This window comes from Hemitrygon akajei, chromosome 4 (genome assembly GCF_048418815.1).
Source record: "Hemitrygon akajei chromosome 4, sHemAka1.3, whole genome shotgun sequence".
Lineage (NCBI taxonomy): Eukaryota > Metazoa > Chordata > Chondrichthyes > Myliobatiformes > Dasyatidae > Hemitrygon > Hemitrygon akajei.
This window is the reverse complement of record NC_133127.1, coordinates 36,721,197-36,741,127: the sequence shown is the minus strand read 5'-3', so window position 1 is coordinate 36,741,127 and position 19,931 is coordinate 36,721,197. Positions and strand designations below refer to the sequence as shown.

General features: G+C 41.3%; 2 protein-coding genes across 5 annotated transcripts in view; one reads left to right on the top strand and one right to left on the bottom strand.

The window, feature by feature from the left end:
• The window catches only part of uso1 (USO1 vesicle transport factor), a 107,984-nt gene extending 105,833 nt beyond the window's left edge, over positions 1-2,151 (top strand). The window contains exon 27 of the mRNA XM_073042344.1: positions 1,899-2,151. The gene's annotated coding sequence lies outside the window, so the exon portion shown is untranslated. The remainder of the gene's footprint in view (positions 1-1,898) is intronic.
• A 171-nt stretch (positions 2,152-2,322) lies between these two features.
• Positions 2,323-19,931, bottom strand: part of LOC140726243 (uncharacterized) — a 28,289-nt gene continuing 10,680 nt past the window's right edge. For 3 of the 4 annotated variants that reach the window (XM_073042348.1, XM_073042350.1, XM_073042349.1), the window contains exons 3-11: positions 19,413-19,451; positions 17,449-18,054; positions 12,930-13,104; positions 10,917-11,038; positions 9,486-9,603; positions 6,258-6,394; positions 4,025-4,173; positions 2,991-3,139; positions 2,323-2,879 (exon numbers count right to left, since the gene is read on the bottom strand). In XM_073042348.1, coding sequence (XP_072898449.1) covers positions 2,839-2,879; positions 2,991-3,139; positions 4,025-4,173; positions 6,258-6,394; positions 9,486-9,603; positions 10,917-11,038; positions 12,930-13,104; positions 17,449-18,054; positions 19,413-19,451 — 1,536 coding nt within the window. In that variant the 3' untranslated portion in view covers positions 2,323-2,838. The remainder of the gene's footprint in view (positions 2,880-2,990; positions 3,140-4,024; positions 4,174-6,257; positions 6,395-9,485; positions 9,604-10,916; positions 11,039-12,929; positions 13,105-17,448; positions 18,055-19,412; positions 19,452-19,931) is intronic. The other variant, XM_073042351.1, reaches the window with a different exon arrangement.

Sequence of the window (19,931 nt, the reverse complement as noted above, 5' to 3'; positions counted from 1 at the left end):
GGTAATGGTCCTGGTGTAAGTTGATGGGAGTAGGAAGTTTAAATGTTTTTGGGATGGACTGAAATGCCTATTTCTGTGCTGTACTTCTCTATGACCATCTCCCCTCTAACCTTGTTCATGAAGCTATGTGGGATCTTCTGGAATACCTGGAAATACTGGCTTCTAAAGAACTGTAAAATGGTTGATAGCTTTCTGGATGATATGGAATGGAGGGATATAAGAATAGGATAGGAAAATGTGTTTGAGGTGGAAAATCAATCATAAATCTGTCAACTGGCAGAGCTGGCTGGAGGGAAGGAAAGGCCTCATCCTCCTATCTTAGATTCCATGGAAAGGCAAGATGAGTGGTGGAGAATCCATGGAGGGCGGTGAGAAACTTAGACAAGATGAGAGACCCTGTTTCCCCAACCCCATCTGTAGAGTTTTAATTATTGCATTTTGAGGTGAATGGCTGTGCTTTCCAAGCACTGTGTTTGTGATCCCTGAAATACAGAGTCCCTGGGGTGTCACCCTAATATTATTCATGAAACTGTGAGAAAAGAAGACATAAGACTGGTGAAAGTTTGTGAAAAGTTGGTGCTAAGACAATGCAAGAGAGCAAAAGTAGGTAACTGGAGAATTATAGTGATATGGCACAGTGCACAGTGAGTTCGACTGTGAAGCGAAACTCAGCAAGAAATAATAAAACTCAATTTTGGAAAAGTCCTTGCAGAATTTGAAAAATTGCTGCTCTTTTTAAAATATATTATCATACTCCTACTTTGTAAGTAGCAGATCATTCTGCCTGAGCAGACTACACAGCTTTTAATATTCTGCTTGTCTCTTTCCATCTTTCCCCACCTCAGGCTATCAGTAAAGTTATTCTGGAATTTTAAAAAGTTCTCAGTTCACTATTTTGTAGAGATCATGGCGTCTGATTTTTCTTTTTCCCCATGAGTTGACACACTGTGGTTTGATAGTTATACCTTCAACCCTGCAGTGAAAAAGAAGACTCTGCTTTCCTGCTTTAAGCACTTTGCAGGTTTAATATCAATCAAGTAAATTTTACACCACCTCTTCTGGTTTTATCTTACACTATGACTTATCTTCATAGTGTAACATAAGAACTAAGGTGTGGACTAAGATTCAGGGCCACTTGTATTTTAGGATTAAAGATAAATCATAGTACTTACTTTACCTTTCTATGGCCATATTATCTTTAATCAGTGATCTGTGTGTATATATGCTCCAAGATCTACCAATTTTCGTTGACAATCCCTTTGCCCCCATAGATGCTGCTCGACCCACTGAGTTCCTCCCGCAGGTTGTTGCTGCATATGCCAACATTTGCAGTAATTTTTCTCTCTAAGGACTTCTGAACCCATGTTCCAGATCTCCGTGCTGCTCCAACACATTAAGAATCGTATTTTCCAAGTAATATGGGATCTCCTTATTTTTCTTACTGAAATACCATGACTTGCATCTTTTCCATAGAATTTAATTATAGCCATTTGGTATTTTGCAATTTGTTAGATTATTATTCATCTCTCCTACTTGTTTATAAAACTAGAAATGTCCATTTTTATTCCAATGTCCGATTGTTCAAAATTGAGAACAATTGTGGTAGTAAAGGCTCCACTTATAAATGACCTTCTGTCATTTTGAATAGGTACAGTTCTCTTATATTGTGGTTCCTGTAGGGGGAATTCAGTGGTTCGAGCAGTTATACAAAGCTTGTTATTCGTCTGTAAACTAGTACTTTGGGAAGCCTTTGGAAAAGTTAAATATGCATTCTATTACACATGCCTGCTCTTCATCACATCTCTAAAGGCTTCAATTAATTTGATCAGTATTTGATTTTTCTTTCAAGATCCATATTGACTGCTTATTATATTTGTTTTTATAATGTAATTTTGCAGCCATATCAGACTGCCTACATTGCTACCCTTTGTGGCACAAGTGAATGAACAAGGACCAAGGACCATCAAGGATGGCACTGGCCAATGTAGCAAGACTGTTCCAGAGTATCCATCTACTGAATGATTGTGGGAGCTTCTTGTACCATACGTGTCATTGAACACATAACCCTGGCATGTGTATGGTCTTTTAAATTGGGTGATCATTTCTGGAAATATTGTAATCTTACCATGCAATTAAATCACAACTGAGAGAAGATTTTACAGCTTCTTTATTGTTTGGAAGTAAGTAGATTTATCAAGAGCAGAACAGGATTTTAGTGAGGAATTGTCCAACATTTGTATGCTGTTATATATAACCCCAGGAAATCTTAAACCCAAAATGAAATGATTTTTGGAGTAAACTAAAATTTATATGCATCCATTTCTAATATATCGATTGATCATGGATGTCCATGGGTAGTCAAAACTGCCCAATGCATCGTGAGTACCAGCCTACCTGTCATTAAAGCCATATATGCAGAAAGGTGCTAGAAAAAGACCAACAGCATCATGAAGAGTCCACCCACCCTACTCATGAACTGTATGTCCCACTTCCATCAGGGAGGAAGGTACATAGCATCCATGCTTGGACCTCCAGACTCAAATTAACACCTCCACCACTAAGCCACTGCACTACACCACCACTGCCACTACTTTATCATTCCTGTCAGAGCCACCTAATGTACAGACACTCCTGTGCCTAATGTCAATAGGATCAATATATGTATAAAAGATTTATATTTATTGTGTTTTTTTAAATTATTGTGTTCCTTATGTTATTCTGCTTTTTTTGTGCTGCATCAGATCTGAAGCAACAACTATTTCATTCTCCTTTACACTTGTGTACTGGAAATGATATTAAACAATCTTGAAATTGTGTCAGAGATGAGGTCCAGTATCTTCAGTATTCATGTTGAAAGATGTAATTAGGGTCAATATCCTCTGTAACAGAAAAGATTAATTTTCAAGAAAAATTAATATTGAAATGTTTTGATCCTGAGCTCCATTGACCTTCTCCCCCATAACACTTAGTGACCTAAGCAAATGTCTCACCTTCTTTGAGGCCAAAGCACTTGCCCCATTCTCTCAAGGAGAGATTCCCGTCACCATCAGCATCACATACTGTGAAAAAGCGAGATGTGCAGTGTTCCAAGGGAATTAATGGAATATGCAGAGGGGCCAGTTCAGAGTGGGTAAGGTAACTAAAATGAAATTAAAAACATCAAAAGAATTATGTTAAGTGTCATAATAAGATCAATTTTCAGTATTGTGAACCTTCGAGGCTTGGGGGTGGGATTTGGTCAACTGAAGTTTTCCACAGTACTTCCCCAACAACTAGAAAAGAGGGCTTTTGAACTGACTATTCACATAGTTAAGAAATCAAACTGAAAGTGTCAAGGACAGCCAGTAGGTCATCCAGCCTCTGTGGCAAGTGTAATAAGAGTTAATGCTTTGGGTCCTTGATCTTAGCTTAAGTTTCTTCTCCACAGATGCTGTCTGACCTACTGAGTATCTTCGGTGTTTGAATTGTAGTTCAGATTTACAACATCCTTTTTTGGCTTTTCTGTAAGAAAAGGTTGGTGGCAAGGAAAGAAGGGCAGAGTAAATGAGCTGCCCCTAACATTCTAATGACCCAAAGAGGAAGTTACTAACTCCTGGCACATAGGTTTGAGGTTCACTGTGAATAAAATTAGAATATATTTTAGAAAGCAAGTAACAAAAATATTGTTAAGGGCAGCACATTGGCACAGCTAGTAGGGCCCCTGTCTTACAGCTCCGTGATCCAGGTATGATCCTGATCTCTGGTACTGTTTGTGCTTAGTTTACACATTCTCCTTTTGGCCTCTTTAGTTTCCCCTGAGGGATTTGGTTTCCACTCACATTCCAAAGACATGCTGTCTGTGTGTTAATTGGCTACTGTATATTGCTCCCAGTGCATGGGTAAGGGGTAGATAGAATCTGCAGGAAGTTATTAGAAATGTGGGGAGAATAAAATGGGATTGTTGTAAATGGGTAGTTGATGTTTGGCATGAACTCAGTGGGCTGAAGGGCTTGTTTCCGTGATGTATTACAGAAGCAGTCCCTACCCATCCATGGGATACTGGTCAAGCTGCTTGAACTGCCGGTGAATTGGGTAGACGAACAGGTGGTAATTGTCAATGAAGTCATTTCTAAACAGCTCCAGAGAGCGGTCACTGGAAGGGAGCTGAATCTCATAAGTATAGATGTCCTTAATCTGGAAAACAGAACACAAGAAATGGGAGCACCAGGCTCAAACTTTCCCCACCATTCAATATGAGCATGGCTGATCTCTGCTTGCCTCAGTTTCTCTTCTGTCTTCCACCACACTCCATACTCTAGCGGCAAGAGAATTTCAGAGTTTGCCTCACTCTGAGAGAAGAAATATCTATACCAAAGATCAGCCCCTTATTTTTAATCATGGCCCCTTCATGAATCACCCACTGGTGAAAGCATCTCAAAATCTCCCCTGTCAAGTCCCCTTAAGTTCTTATGTTTGAATAAGATCACCACTCATTCTTCTAAACTCCAAAGAAGGTAAGCCTGAAATGTCTAACCTGCCTCTTGTGCCAAGAATGAACTTGGTGAATTTCCTTTGGACTGTCTCTAATGTTACCATATCCTTATTTAGGTAGGGGACCAAAACTGCACAGGTATGGCCTCAATGACGGCTTGTACAACTGGAATGAAACCTATCTCTTCTTAAACTTCAAACCCTTTTCAATAAAGGCCAACATGTATTTTGCCTTCTGAAGCACCTACTAGACCTGCCTACTAACCTTTTGTAATTCATGCACTAGGACATTTGGACCCCCTGGACTTCACTCTTGCAGGTTCTCTTCAGTTTTATAATAATCCATCTTTTAGGAAAACTCAAGCAGTACTGACATTAGGTTCCATTAAAGTTCAGGAACAGTCTCAAGATTTTTTAGGATTCTGAAAGCCATCGTCACTGTTCGCACCTGTCACAAGATCCGAATCCAAGGTTGTGGGAAGGTGAGCTTGATGAATGTTGGATCAGCGGTGATCCCTTTGAATAGTGGAGCAGGTTTAAGAGACCAAATGGTCTCCCCCTGTTTCTTTTTCCTGTGGTTTCATGGTCCTTGGTGGATGATAGAACAGATACAAAACGTGAATTCTAGACAAAATCAGATAGAGAATGTCAACAAAGGTGACCCTTAGTGATCCTGGCTGACTTCGTACAGACATGGTGGGAGGAGTGCATTATTCTCCAACCCACCCCTCTCCTGTTGTCGCAGGAGCAGTTCTGAACAGAAGGATCTTTAAAGGATTTGAGGGTGGCTTTGGTCTAGACTTCTCAGTGCTTCATTATCAACCTAGTGCCAGCTGCATTCTAGAAGCCAGAAGAAAAATACCTTCATTTTCTTATGGTGGGACAAGGTAACAATAATTTGGGGCTCTATCGCCTAATTTTTTCCCCTGAATGCTGTCAATGTACAGTATTTAGCTGATCATTCCTGGACTGTCCAAATAGCCCCACTGCTCTCCTCCCATAAATCTGCACAACCTTCCTTTCAAATATTTATCCTGTTCTCCATTTCTCCACTATTCTTTGGTCCTGTGTGTACCAGGAAACAATGTTAGAGGAGATCTGATTTCCATCCCTAATAGAGTTCTCTCTCACACTTGTCTCTTGGGCTAAGGACATTTGATGTTCTTGATGAGCCTCACCAATTTAAGCCAATGCCTGATAGCATCCTGTCCAGATACATCGCAGATTGGTATGACAACTGCTCTGCCCAAGACCACAAGAAATTGCTGAAAATTGTGAACACGGCTCAGTCCATTGTAAAAGATGTCCTCCCTGCCATTGATTATATATTTACATTTCCTACTGCCTCAGGCATACAGTCAACATATTCAAAGACCCCTATGATCCTTGTCATTCTCTCCTTTATCCTCTCCCATCAGACAAACAAAACTAAAGTTTCAAAAAAAGTATAATCAGGTTTAAGGAAAGCTTATGTCCCACTATAATAGACTCTTGAATGAATCTTTTTTACACTAAAAGATGATCTCTTGATCTCCCCATCTCCCTCATCATGGCTCTTGGACTTTTATTGACCAAGAGCACTTCTCTTTCTCTGTAGCTGCTACATTTCATGTATTTTTCTTTCCTTTTTATTACCTCAGTTTAGTTATGTAAGCAAACAAAAGCATTTCACTGTACCTCAGAACATGTGTCAATAATAAAATCAATTTCAGTTTCATTGTTCCCATTCCCAGTATTGTCCTTTCATGTTGTGTCCTGACTCCATTTATTGACAATGTAAATCTTACTGCTGCATGCTCTCTCTGAGAAAGTGTGCCAGGAGAATTCAGATCTTGCTCGTGCAACTGCATCAGGATGTTCTTCAGCCAGTCACGTAGATGCGATGGGAACTCATCCAGTTCATCATTCAGGCATGGAGTGATGTCTGAATAGAACCAAAATAAATCAGTTACAGCTGAACGTCCATGAGAAGCTGCAGAAAGGAACCTACCCACCCTGACTGTACCATAGTATGTCCCAAATCCAGACAACACTGCACTAATTTACTGATGTTTCAGAGGCATAATGGCCACCACAAGGAAGGGCAGCTGAAGGACGAATAGGAGCTCTGATCTGTACCAGATCTTCACCATGTCACATCCCACACTGACTTGAAATACATTACTGTTCAAGCTTTGTTGCTGGGTCTTAAACCTGGATCTCCCTCCCCAGTAGCAGTGTGGGTATGCCTTCAGCCCCAGGACTGCCACCTTCTCAAGGACCATGAGGGTGGAGTTGCCTCACCAGCAACAATTACATAGAATTAAAAGATAGTTAATCTTAAGGTTGAATCATAACTTTGCATAATAACAGATTGAAATATATTGAAAAGATAATTATATGGCAAGTCTGTGACAGGGAAGATAGCTATTGTGTCTACATTGGTTAACAAAAGCCACCCAGATTAATCCCAACTTCCAACACTGGGTCTGTCGCCATGCAGATCACAGCTCATCAAGTCCACATTTAGGTGTTACATAAATGAGATCTAAGTTCCTGCTTCCTCTACCCTTCCAGACATTGAGCTCCAGACATGAGGAAAATATTTCTTATCTCCTCCCTGATTCTTCCACCAATTACTTTAAACTTTTTGGTTTTGACCATTCAGTCAAATGAAACCATTCCTCCTCTATCTCCCTTCAACTTCCTCTATTCTCCATGGCATCTCCAAGCTAGAAAGTTTCCAGTCCTGGCAAAATCTCTACACTGTGTGGATCAGCAGGTCTGTTTAATTACCTTTTGGCAATGAGTGTGGGTGTTAAAGGCAAAAAGCATCAGCTGGCTTTAGAATACTGTATACTGGATGGTAAAGGGTATGCATTTTATCACATGACCTTTGTTTTAAGAGGCAAATGTTTTATTTCTAAGCTGATGGACATACTTGGTACAAAGGCTATATTGCAAATGAATAATAGATAGATAGATAGATACTTTATTCATCCCCATGGGGAAATTCAACTTTTTTCCAATGTTCCATACATTTGTTGTAGCAAAACTAATTACATACAATACTTAACTCAGTAAAAAATATGATATGCATCTAAATCACTATCTCAAAAAGCATTAATAATAGCTTTTAAAAAGTTCTTAAGTCCTGGCGGTAGAATTGTAAAGCCTAATGGCATTGGGGAGTATTGACCTCTTCATCCTGTCTGAGGAGCATTGTATCGATAGTAACCTGTCGCTGAAACTGCTTCTCTGTCTCTGGATGGTGCTATGTAGAGGATGTTCAGAGTTATCCATAATTGACCGTAGCCTACTCAGCGCCCTTCGCTCAGCTACCGATGTTAAACTCTCCAGTACTTTGCCCACGACAGAGCCCGCCTTCCTTACCAGCTTATTAAGATGTGAGGCGTCCCTCTTCTTCATGCTTCCTCCCCAACACGCCACCACAAAGAAGAGGGCGCTCTCCACAACTGACCTATAGAACATCTTCAGCATCTCACTACAGACATTGAATGACGCCAACCTTCTTAGGAAGTACAGTCGACTCTGTGCCTTCCTGCACAAGGCATCTGTGTTGGCAGTCCAGTCTAGCTTCTCGTCTAACTGTTCTGTGGACCCTTTGTATAATGAAGACATAGAGGAAATATGTGGCAAACACGAGGAAATCTGCAGATGCTGGAAATTAAAGCAACACACACAAAATGCTGGTGGAACACAGCAGGCCAAGCAGCATCTATAGGGAGAAGCACTGTCGACGTTTCGGGCCGAGAACCTGATGAAGGGTCTCGGCCCGAAACATCAACAGTTCTTCTCCCTATAGATGCTGCCTGGCCTGCTGCATTCCACCAGCATTTTGTGTATGTTGAGGAAATATGTGGGTTAAGTTGCTAATAAATCCAATAGAAAATGTAAGTAAAGTTTCTTTTATGCAGGTAGTGGTAGAAGTATGGTATTTACAGTTGAGTTCGATGTGCTGATAGAATAGAGAACAGTACCTCACAGGAACAGGCTCTTCAGCCCACTATATGCTGACTATAATGACAATCTAAACTAATCCTCTGCCTGTTCATGTGTCTGTTTAAGATGAGTCTGTTAAACATTACTATCAGATACAGAGTTGCCGGCTGGTGGCGTGGTGGCATCAGCGCCAGACTTCGGAGCGAAGGCTCCCAAGTTCGAATCCAGCCGGCTCCCTTGCACACTTTCCATGCGTGCTGGGTTGAGCGTCAAGCTAGCAACTCGGCCTCATAAAAACAAGGAAGCCACTTGAAAAAACACTTGGAGTTAAGGGCTTTCTTCTTCTATACAGAGTGCTTCCATCACCTCCCATGGCAACATGTTGTTCCAGGCACTTACCATTCTGCACAAAACAAAACTTAGCTTATAAGTCTGCTTTATTTGCACCCTCTCACATTAAAGCTATGATCTCTAGTATTTGGCATTTCCACCCTGGGAATAAGATGTTGATTATTTACCCTTCTATGCCTCTCATACTTATATCAGGTCTCCCCTCATCCTTGGATACTACAAAGAAAACAATACAAGTTGATCCAGAATTATAGTTAATACTGTCAAATCCAGGATACATCCCAGTGAACCCCCTCTGCAGCTCCAAAGACTCCACCTCCTTCCTGTAATGAAGCGATCAGGATGACACACAATATTCCAAATATGGCCTGATCGAAGTCTTACACAGCTGCAACATGACTTCTCAACTTTTACAGTCAGCACCCCAAATGATGAAGGAAAGTATGCTGTATGCTTTCTCTACCACCCTGTCCACATGTGTTACCCCTTTCAGAGAGGCTGAGGCAAAGTGTTATGGGAGGAAGCTTGGATGGAACATAAAATGCCAGCCAAGACTAGGTGGGCTTTAGTGGCCATATTCTGTGCTCTTTGCAATTATACAATATAGCAAGCTTGTTTTCTGATATGAAAATATTCAAGCAATATGCTTCCTTAGAATAGTGATAGGCCCTACAATCATTAATCAGATCACACTTTAAATTTGCTAAAAGATCAAGACTTACATTTGCAGGGTCCTACATAATCCAGATGAATCCTCTGTGCTGTGGTGCTTTCAAGCTGACACTTCGAGACATAAAATTGGCAGTGGTTTTCATAGGTCTCATTGTTGGTACCACACACCTGGAAAATAAATTGAATAGGAATTAGATGCAAGATAGTAAAGAAATCTAGCATCTATGTTCAAAATCTTTGTAAAGTGAAGACTTGGTCTTACACTCTAGGAAGGATATTCAAAGAGGGCTGTGAGGAGATTTCTCAGAATGTTTCTTGGGAAAAAAAACTCAATCAGGAGCAACAGCTGAAGGGACAGAGATAGTTCTTTCCAAAGAGTGAAGATTAAGGAGAGAGTTACAGGGCTGTTCAAAATTGAAGAGCTTTTTTAATAGAATATATATGAAGGGAAATGTTCCACTGTTGGGATGTTCAGAAGACAGAAATTTTGAATATCATAAATGTACGATAGTGATGAATGAGGGAGTTGTGAATGTTTTCAGATCTAGAATAGGATGCTTGAAAAGGATTTAGGAAACAGATCAAACAGTAACTTCCAAAAGAACTGAATATATATATATATATGGAAAAAGTAACTGCATCCCTGAAGAAGGGCCAGAGACAGGGGACCAGTCTGATATCTCCATCAAAGAGCCAGCAGGTTCAGAATCAGCTGACTGATTGATTATATGAAAAATTGTTTAATCAAGTGTAGAATTCTGTGCTTTACATGATTTATGTTAGAGTTTAGTTAAGGGATGGATCAGAGTGGTATTAGATATTTTATTCCTGTTTCTTTACCAATTCTCTCTGTGGTTTACCTCATTCATTAAAATGGCAATCTATAATATTATTTCAAACTTATTTGAATAATGTGGTAAAACTATAGAGTTAGAGGACAAGTTAGAAGTAGGATATTTTCATAGATGTGATAGGGTCATTCTGCACAGAAACAGGCCCATTGGTCCAACTTGTCCATGTTGACCAAGGTACGACTGTGAGCTAGTCCCATTTGACTCTGTTTGGCCCATTTTCCTCTAAATCTTTCCTATCCGTATACCTATACCTGCCTCTTCCACTTACTCTAGCAGTTTTTTTCATACACCCACCACCCTCTGTGTGGAAATCTTATCCCTCTTTTCCCCTTTAAATTTTTCCCCTTTCACCTTAAGCCTATGTCCTCTCATTTTAGACTCCCCCCCACCCTGGGAAAGACTGCAACATCCACCTTATATACACCCCCGATAATTTTTTAAACCTCTGTAAGGTCACCCTTAGCCTTTTTCACTCTAGGGAAAATAGTCCCAGTCTACCTAGTCTCTCGTTATATCCCTGTGTTTACGTAAATGTACAGGTAGGTAAGTCCATCGGGCATCACCCACTCTTCAGAAATGGAGCTGAAGTGAGTCGCCTTAGACCCTGAGGGACTGCCCTATACTCACATTCTGTAGATCTGGCATGTCGGTGGGGCAGGTTGACATATCTTGGCAGATACAATAAGGATTTCCATTCTCACTGAGCTCACAAACTTTCCCGTGTCCACAGTGGAAGTTCTTGCAAGAGTCTAAACATAGAATAAAACCAGTGAATACGCCAGATACTTTGGTCTCCCCTCAGCTTTCTCGCATAGTGGAAAATGTTTAAACATGATTTTTACTGTGATGTGAGAGGACTTGTGTTTTCCAACTATCCCCCCCCAACCCCTCAGCCCCACTTTCCCACCCACTGGAGCTTACCTAATGTTTGCCAGCATATACTCTTTACTCTCCCCTCTTCCTTCTTATTTTGTCTTGTCCTCTTCCTTTCCAGCCCTGGTGAAGGGTCTTGACTCAAAACATTGACTGTCTATTCCCCTTCATAGATGCTACCTGACTTGTTAAGTTCCTCCAGCATTTTGTGTGTTGCTCAATATTTCCAACATCTGCTGAATCTCTTGTGCTTAAGACTTGTGTTTAAACTTCACTCATTGGTACTTAGCTCTTACCAGTATTTGAAATCTTTACACTGATATTTTTTCCTTCCCCTTATTGTTTTGCAATTTTGGTCACGTGTCTATGGGAAAGATATAAATAAGGTTGAAAGAGTACAAAGAAAATTTATAAGGATGTTGCCGGGAGTGGAGGACCTGAATTATAAGGAAAGAATCAATAAGTTAGGACTTTATTCCTTGGAACATAGAAGATTGAGGGAGAATTGATAGAGGTATACAAAATTTTGAGGGGTATAAATAGGGTAAACACAAGCAGGCTTTTTCCACTGAGGTTGGGTGGGACTAGAACTAGAAGTCATGGATGAAGGATGAAAGGTGAAAAGTTTAAGGGGAACACAAGGGGAAACTTTATTCAGAGAGTTGTGAGAGTGTGCCAGCACCAATGGTACATGCAAGCTCAACTTCAACATTTAAGAAAAGTTTGGATAGGGACATGGATGGCAGGAGTATGGAGGTCCATGTGCAGTTGATGGGAAAAGGCAGTTTAAATGGTTTTGGCATGGACTAGATGGGCTAAAGGGCCTATTTCTGTGCTGTACTTTTCTATGGCTATGACTCTAATTGTCAGAACAAGTACCTGCCCTCCAGCACCTTCCTGTGAGCCTCCAATGTAGCATTCAAATAGTGACCCATTCTCTAATCTCATATTTTCAATGCCCACACTTCAAGAGTCAAGACCACGCATTTTAAAACCATAAGCATCAATGTTTGCGGAATACTCCCAAGCTAAGAATGCAGAGAAAGGAGGTATGTAGAACATATGCAGGCAGAAGAGATCCCTTCAATTAAGCATCATTATGTTAGTTTGGCACAACATTGTAGGCAGGAGGGCCTACTCCTGTGATGTACGGCTCTATGCTTTATATTTGAAGCTTATTACTCAGTCGTTTGTGTACCTGCAGAGTCCTACTCATCTGACCAAAGAAGTAATTTGGAGTGACATCTATTGACTCAAAATCAGACCAAACAAATGAGGAACCAATCCTTCCAACCACTGCGGTAACATCTACTCTACTGGGGAAAGTTGTTAATAGAACTGTGCAAGCAATGTTTCTCTGCAGGTACTCACTGATGTAGAAAAATAGGATGGGGAGAGTTCTGGTAAGCCAATCCAGACACTTATTACAATACAGAGGGAGGCCATTCAGCCCATTGGTTCCATGCCAGCTGCTAGTAGAGCAAACCCACCAATCCTATTCCCCCTTCCTTATTTCTTTGCTGTCCTGCAACTTATTCTCTCCCACACACCTAATGCTCCTTTGGTTATTTTACCACTTGCCTACATTAGAGTCAATTATGGAACTGGAGTACACACATGGCCACAGGGAGAATGTGCCAACTAGACACAGACAGCCGTTGAGGTCATAGAGGTGAACCTGACTCCATGGAGGTGTGAGACAGTGGCTGTACCCGTTGCACACTAATTCTGCCTGGTATTACCCAGTATTACAGAAATGATACTCACTGATTTCATTTTTGATGTTGCCAAGGTTACCTTGAATGAAACTGGCTGCATTGTCACTCTCACTCTTGGATCCTGGTGTGCCTCCTTTAATTAAGCCAGCCTTGTTGCCGGTATTGAAGCTCGTGCTGTCTTCATAATCCATTGCAATGTCTTCTTTGGAATCCACTAAATCAACCTGAAAATGATCAGTTTCATTGGAGGCTGGGTTATCATCTTCTAGTAACTCTGCCTTGTTGAAGTTGGAGGTGATCAGAATCTGAATCAGAATCAGGTTTAATATCCCAGCATTCATCATGAAATTTGTTAACTTAGTGGCAGCAGTACAATGCAATATATCATAATATATGTACTGCCCTGGTTAAGACTTCTACTGCCAGTGCTGTGGGGCATTTCATTTAGAGGTTTTCTGTAAAAGCAGTGTGTCCTGCTGGTAGAATGTTTTGGTTTTGGCTAATGATAAGGAGCTATGATGTTCAACTTAGGAATGTTGTGTCAGCCAATCAGGATGGTAGAATTGGGAAAGGTTTCTAGAGAGAGCTGGGCAGAGAGAGATTTGTGATGGACACTGGTGGGGTTCATGGTCTTTTCGCGTGAGATGCGGGGAAGAGAAGATCAGGAAAGACGCTTGTAGGATTCGATCTGACAGGAAGACATAGTTGCAAGGAGTGCTACGCAAGATGAAGGAGTCCAAGATAGGAAGCTCTACCAGTGGTTGGTGATGAGAATTCAACACCATGACTAACGGTTATACCCAGCTTTTGGAAGAGTTGATCTCCAACGTTTATGCGCACATTTAGACTGGTCTAACTGTAATGGGCACTTTTATTTTTTCTTTTCTTTCTCTTAATAAAACCGAAGTTAGTAAATATACTTGCATTATAATTTTATGCGGTGTATGATCTGTTATTTCTTGCTGACCGATAATTGTGTATGGACAGTATTTATACAGCATTCGCTCAAATTGGGGTTCCGTTAATTTTAACATCCCAACTTTCCTGATTGGTTGAACCAATATCTTATACAACTTCAACATAACATCCCATCTCCTGTACTCAATATGAAGGCCAATGTGCCAAGAGCTTTCTTTATTACCCTAACTACCTGTGACACCACTGTAAGTGAATTAGATCCTATATTCCCAGATCCCTCTGTTCTACCACATCCTCTGTGCCCTATGTGTAAAGAAATTACCTCTCAGGTCTCTTTTAAATCTCTCCCCTCTTTTATATCTTAAATGTGGGCACCACCATAGAGTAGTGGTTAGCGCAATGTTATTACAGTTCAGGACACTGGAATTCAGAGATCATCTCCAATATCCTCTGTAAGGAGTTTGAATGTCCTCCCCATGGAATATGTAGGTTTTCCTTGTGTGTTCTGGTTTCCCTCCATAGTCCAAAGACATACCGGTTAGTAGGTTAACTTGTTGCTGTAAACTGTGGAAAAAGACAATGGTTGTCCACCTTATCCATATTCCTCATGATTTTATAAACTTCTATGAGATCACTCATCATTCTTCTGAGCTCCATGGAATAAAGATCTAGTGTCATCTATCTTTCCCATAAGTCAGGTCTTCTATTCCAGGCAAAATCCTTGTAAATTTCTCTGTACCTCCTCCAGGTTAACAATGTCTTTAATATAACAGGGTGACCAAAACTGCACACAATACTCCAAGTGCAGCCTATCCAATAATTTATATGACTTTGATATCATGACCCTACTCCTAAACTGAATGCCTGATGAAGGCTAGCATACTAATTGCCTTCTTCACCATCTTGTCTACATACACTTCAGAGAACTGTCCACTGTTGTCAGTGCACTGCCATTAATTATACAGGTGTATGTCCTTCCCTGGTTTGACTATCCAGAATGCATTATTTCACATTTATTTAAGCTGAAGTCTGTTTGCATTCCTCATCCCATCTCCATAACAATTCAAGAACATTTTGAAATTCGCTATCAACAAGACACACTAATTTAGTATCATCAGCAAGATTGCTAACCATGATATGTACATTCACATCCAAATCCTTTACATAAGTAATGAATAACAGAGGTCCCAACACTGATGCCTGGTGCACCCTGTAGTCACAGGCTTCTAGTCAGAGAATCGACCTTCAGCTATCACCTTCTGCTTCTTATTATTGAGCCAATTCTGAATCCACCTCACTAGCTCCCCCAACTCATGTGAACTAATCTTTCAGATCAGCCTGCCATGTGGCTCCTAAAATCCATATAGACAACATCCACTGCCCTGCAATCCCCTTTGTTAGCTCTTTGAAAACTTCAAAAGGTTCATCAGACACAGCCTTCCATGCACAAAACCATGTCGACTCTTCCTGATCAGCCCATGACTATCCAAGTAATGGTAGATCTTGTCCCTTAGAATTCCTGCAGTATCTTCTCTACAACTGAAGTCAGGCTCACTGGCCTGTCCTTGCTACCCTTCTTAAACAATGGAACAATATTAGACACACTCCAGTCCTCTGGAACTTTGCCAGTGACTAATGATGAAACAAATATCTCTACTAGAGCCTCAGTCGTTCTTTCCCAAGGCCCAGGGGTGCTCCTGGTCAGTCCCTAGGGATCTGCCCACCTTTAAGGGCTTCAAGGCTGCAAACACCTCCTTGCTTGTTCAATCCATATGATCCAAGACATCATTACCTATTACTCTAATTTCTTTGACGTCCATGATATTCTCCTTAATAAACAGCAAGGAGAAATATCTCCTTCAACTCCACGCATATATGGTCCTGATGGTCTTTAAGAGGACCTAATCTCTCTCTAGTCACCCATATTATTGTTAATATAACTGAAGAATCTCTTGAGATTATTTTTAACCCTGCCTGCCAAATCCATCCCATACCTTATTCTTACCCTCCTGATTTTCTTCTTAAGCTTGGTCTTAAACATCAAGGGACACATTTGTACTCAGTTGCCTAAATGTGATGTAGACTCCCTTTTTTTCCCTTACCAAAGCCTGGATATCTCTTGTCAGCCAGGTTTCCATGATGTTGGTGTGTCTACCCTTTACCCCAACAGGAACGAGCTGCCCTGGACTCTTGAAGTTACTCTTTTTAAAGCCTCCCACTTGCTAACTGAATAGAGTGACCCAGTTGACCCTAGCTAGATCCTGCCTAATGCCTTCAAAGTTAGTCCTGTTCCAGTCCAGGACTTTAACCTGTGGACCTGTTAACCTTTTTTCCATCGCTAGTTTAACATTACCACAATTGTAGTCACTGTACCATCTGCCACTTCAGTTACTTGGCAAGACTCATTCCATATGAGAAGTTCTTTCCCAAGTAAGCACCTCTATATTGTGCTCTTATTTTGTAAAAGCTGTGTATAATTTTATGTTTTTCTTGTAAATACTGCTTGTCTGACGCGACATGCCTGTGGTGCAGCTGCAAGTAAGTTTTTCATTTCGCCATTTCATACAAGTACTTGTGTTTATGACAATAATCTCGACTTTGACTTTGGAGCTTTACTTAGTCAATTCCTGTGAAGCTGGTTTTGTTGAATGAGAGAAGATTAAATCTACCTAATGTGGGAGAATGTGGAGAGAACTCTTTGAAATATACCATATTCTTGCAGGGTTTGATAGGGTGGATAATGAGCCAATGTTTCTCATGGTCTAGGGTAGAGGGAAGCAATTTAGAACTTGGAATCCAGGGACCACCGTAGTAAAATAAAGATTGGATGTTTAAGACAAAGCAGAGAAGAAACTTCTTTACCCCTCAGTCTTCGGAATTCTCTTCCCAATGGATTGTGAAGGCTCAGTTGCTGGCAAGAAAGGGATTAACAGATTTTAGGTACTAAGTTATTAAGGGAAATGGGCTTAGTGCAGGAAAGTTTGCACCAAGCTAAGAGGTCAAGCTTGATCTCATTGGATGGTGGTCAGGCACAAGAGGCTGAAAGGCCCACTACTGCTCTTATTTACACCATGGCCACTTTAAGAGGTACTCCTGTGTACCTGCTCATTAGTGCAAATATCTAATTAGCCAATCACGTGGCAGCAACTCATTTCATTAGAACATGCAGACATGGTCAAGAGGTTCAATTGCTGTTCAGACCAAATATCAGAATGGGGAAGAAATGTGATCTAAGTGACTTTGACTGTAAAATGATTGTTGGTGCCAGACGGGATGGTTCGAATATCTCACAAACTACTCCTGGGATTTTCACGCACAACGCTCTCTAGAGTTTACAGAGAATGGTGGGAGAAACAAAAACCATCCAGTGAGCAGCAGTTCTGTGAGTGAAAGCACCTTGTTAATGAGAGAAGTCAGAAGAGAATGGCCAGACTGGTTCAAGCTGACAGGAAAGTGACTGTAACTCAATTAACCACATGTTACAACAGTGGTATGCAGAAGAACATCTCTGAACACCCAGCACGTCGACACTGAAATGGACGTGCTACAGTACCAGAAGACCATGTATAAGAACATACAGAAATATGTTTCAACCAGCAGAGAAAAGGATTATATTGGTGGGCAGTAGTTTGACAAAAAGGAAAACATACCTCTGCAATTTGTGATTCCTTAACCATGCCTCCATTGGACTCTTGCTGATCCACAAGTTCCTGGTTGAAGTACAGTCCAGTGGGTTTATTGACTGCTTCATGGAGACCAGCAGTCTCATTACAGCCTTTGATCATCTGATTGTCCGCCAGGTTCAATCCAAATGAGTCCATGTTCTCCACATACTGTGGAATTAATGCTGGCTCCTCCACATTAACTACTTCAGTCAGTGGATATCCTGAGTTTTTGTGGTCAAATCCAACCACATTCATATCTACCCCTGGTCCAAAAGGATCGTCAAATGCTGTGATTACAGGTAGTTCATTTTGGGGTATGATCAGTGGTACTTGTTGGAGTTGATTGTCTTCAATGCTGTCTGTGTCTTCCATTGACATCTCCATATTGAGGGGAATTGTTTGTGGATTACTCTGTTCCAGAATGATAACTCCATTTCTCATCATACGGCGTAAGAGGAATGGATTCCTAAATGTTCTTGCAATAACAGGATAGCTTACCCCAAGATTATTGTAGATGGGGTTTATTGGTCGAATTGGAAATACACGTCTATAACCAAATGGATTGTTCAGTGTATTTAAAGTAGACATTAGCTGAAATTAATAAAAGGTCTCTTAAATCATACACTGTAATTATACTGATACAGTATGTAAAAATCTTACAAATCTCCATACATAGCTTATGTACCTTAAAAAACAGAAATACTTCAGAGATTTGATCAAAAACTGCCTTCCCAACTATCAGCCCAACGCTACTGGAGTGAGCAACTGACAATGTTGGACAGGTTCCCTCACTCCTAAGTTTGGATCACTCTGAGATTACTTCTGGGAGCTCCAGACCACATGTAACCACTAGATCAACGGGAATAGCGTTCCTACTTAAGCCAAGAGAAACAGAAAACACTGAGTGGGTTGAGACAGAGAAATGGAGACAGGAGTGGTTTATAGGAGAGAGAAAAAAGCAGCAAATGTTGGAAAATGATAGATACAATTACATCTTATGATGTCTCCATCTGCAATTTTCTCTGAGTAGGAATGAGACTTTGCAGATTAAACTGTCCCCAATGGAGATGTTGACTAAATTAGTAATCCCCCTGCTTGTTACAAGTGTGGACAGGTACATCACCCCACTTCCCATTGGACAATCAATAGACAATCAAACCGCTGAGCTTCTGTCTCTGGTTCTAGCTCATCTCCTCTGTGGAGTTCTAACAACAGCACAAAAGTAGGGAAGACTTGGGCTGAAGCTACACTGCCTATTCTTGGATTTCCCCCTTGCCTTCTTGGTCAGTTGGACCTGCTCTCCCACCCAGCACAATGCCACTTAATCAGACAAGTGGCCAAAGGCATTGATTACTCAGAAGGGATCATTTACAGCAGCCACTTAACCAACCCACATGGTCACAGGGAGAACGTACAAACTCCACACAGACAGCACCCAAGGTCAAGATCAAATCTACATCACTGGAGATGAGAGGCAGCAGCACTACCTGTTGAATTACTGAGCTGCCAGCCAGCACAACATTTTCATTCTTTGCCTCAGCTCAGTGGATGCTGAGTTCCCTGCCTACAGCCACTGCAACTAGAACTGCTTCTTCAGGCATCTCCAGGACCACGTCCCACCCTCCACCCTCCACAACCTTATCCACATCCATCCATCAACATTTCCTTAACCCACTCAACACACAAACTGCACTTCCACCCTCCATAAATCCACAGGCAATCCATCAGATACCCATTCTTTTCAATGGACCCTTCAGTCTGCTGCTCCCTCTCACACTGGTGACAATTTAACGGACACCATCCACACTCAAGCTCCCACCCAAACCCAGCTGTCCAACCAGGCTGTGCCAGACCCCTCCTGTGGCTTCATATCAACTTGCTGTCACCCCTGTTCTACTTTCCAGAGTAACCGAGCTGGTCTTTACTATTAGAGATAGTGTCAGACTTACCTCATTGCTGCCACTATTCAAACCTCTGGCTTTCCGCACCTGGAAAATTAAATGTGGAACAACTATTGCCATTTTGTACGTGATGATGGAGATGCCTGGTCACCATTGCTACAAGTAACATACTCTCTAACTCCTGGTTCATTCTCTCTGTCCCACCCCTCCTCCCATTCACCTCTTCCTACCATCCAGGGACAAAACAGTCCTTTCAAGTGAGATGGTGATTCACTTCACCTCTTCCAATCCAATGCACTGTAGCTGGTTTTCACACCATGGTCTCTTATCCACAGGGGAAACTAACCACTGACTTGCAGAACACCTCAGTTCAGTCTGCACAGGGGATGCTCAGCTTCCAGTTACCAGTCACTTCAGTTCTCTGCCCTACTCTGACCTCCCGCTGCAGTGTTCCAGTGAGGTAAGGAACGTGATCTCATCTTCCAACCAAGCACAGGGTGACGCCCAAGAATCATCAAATCCAATAGATTCAGGTCACCTATCATTCCGTTCTCAGACTTCACTCTG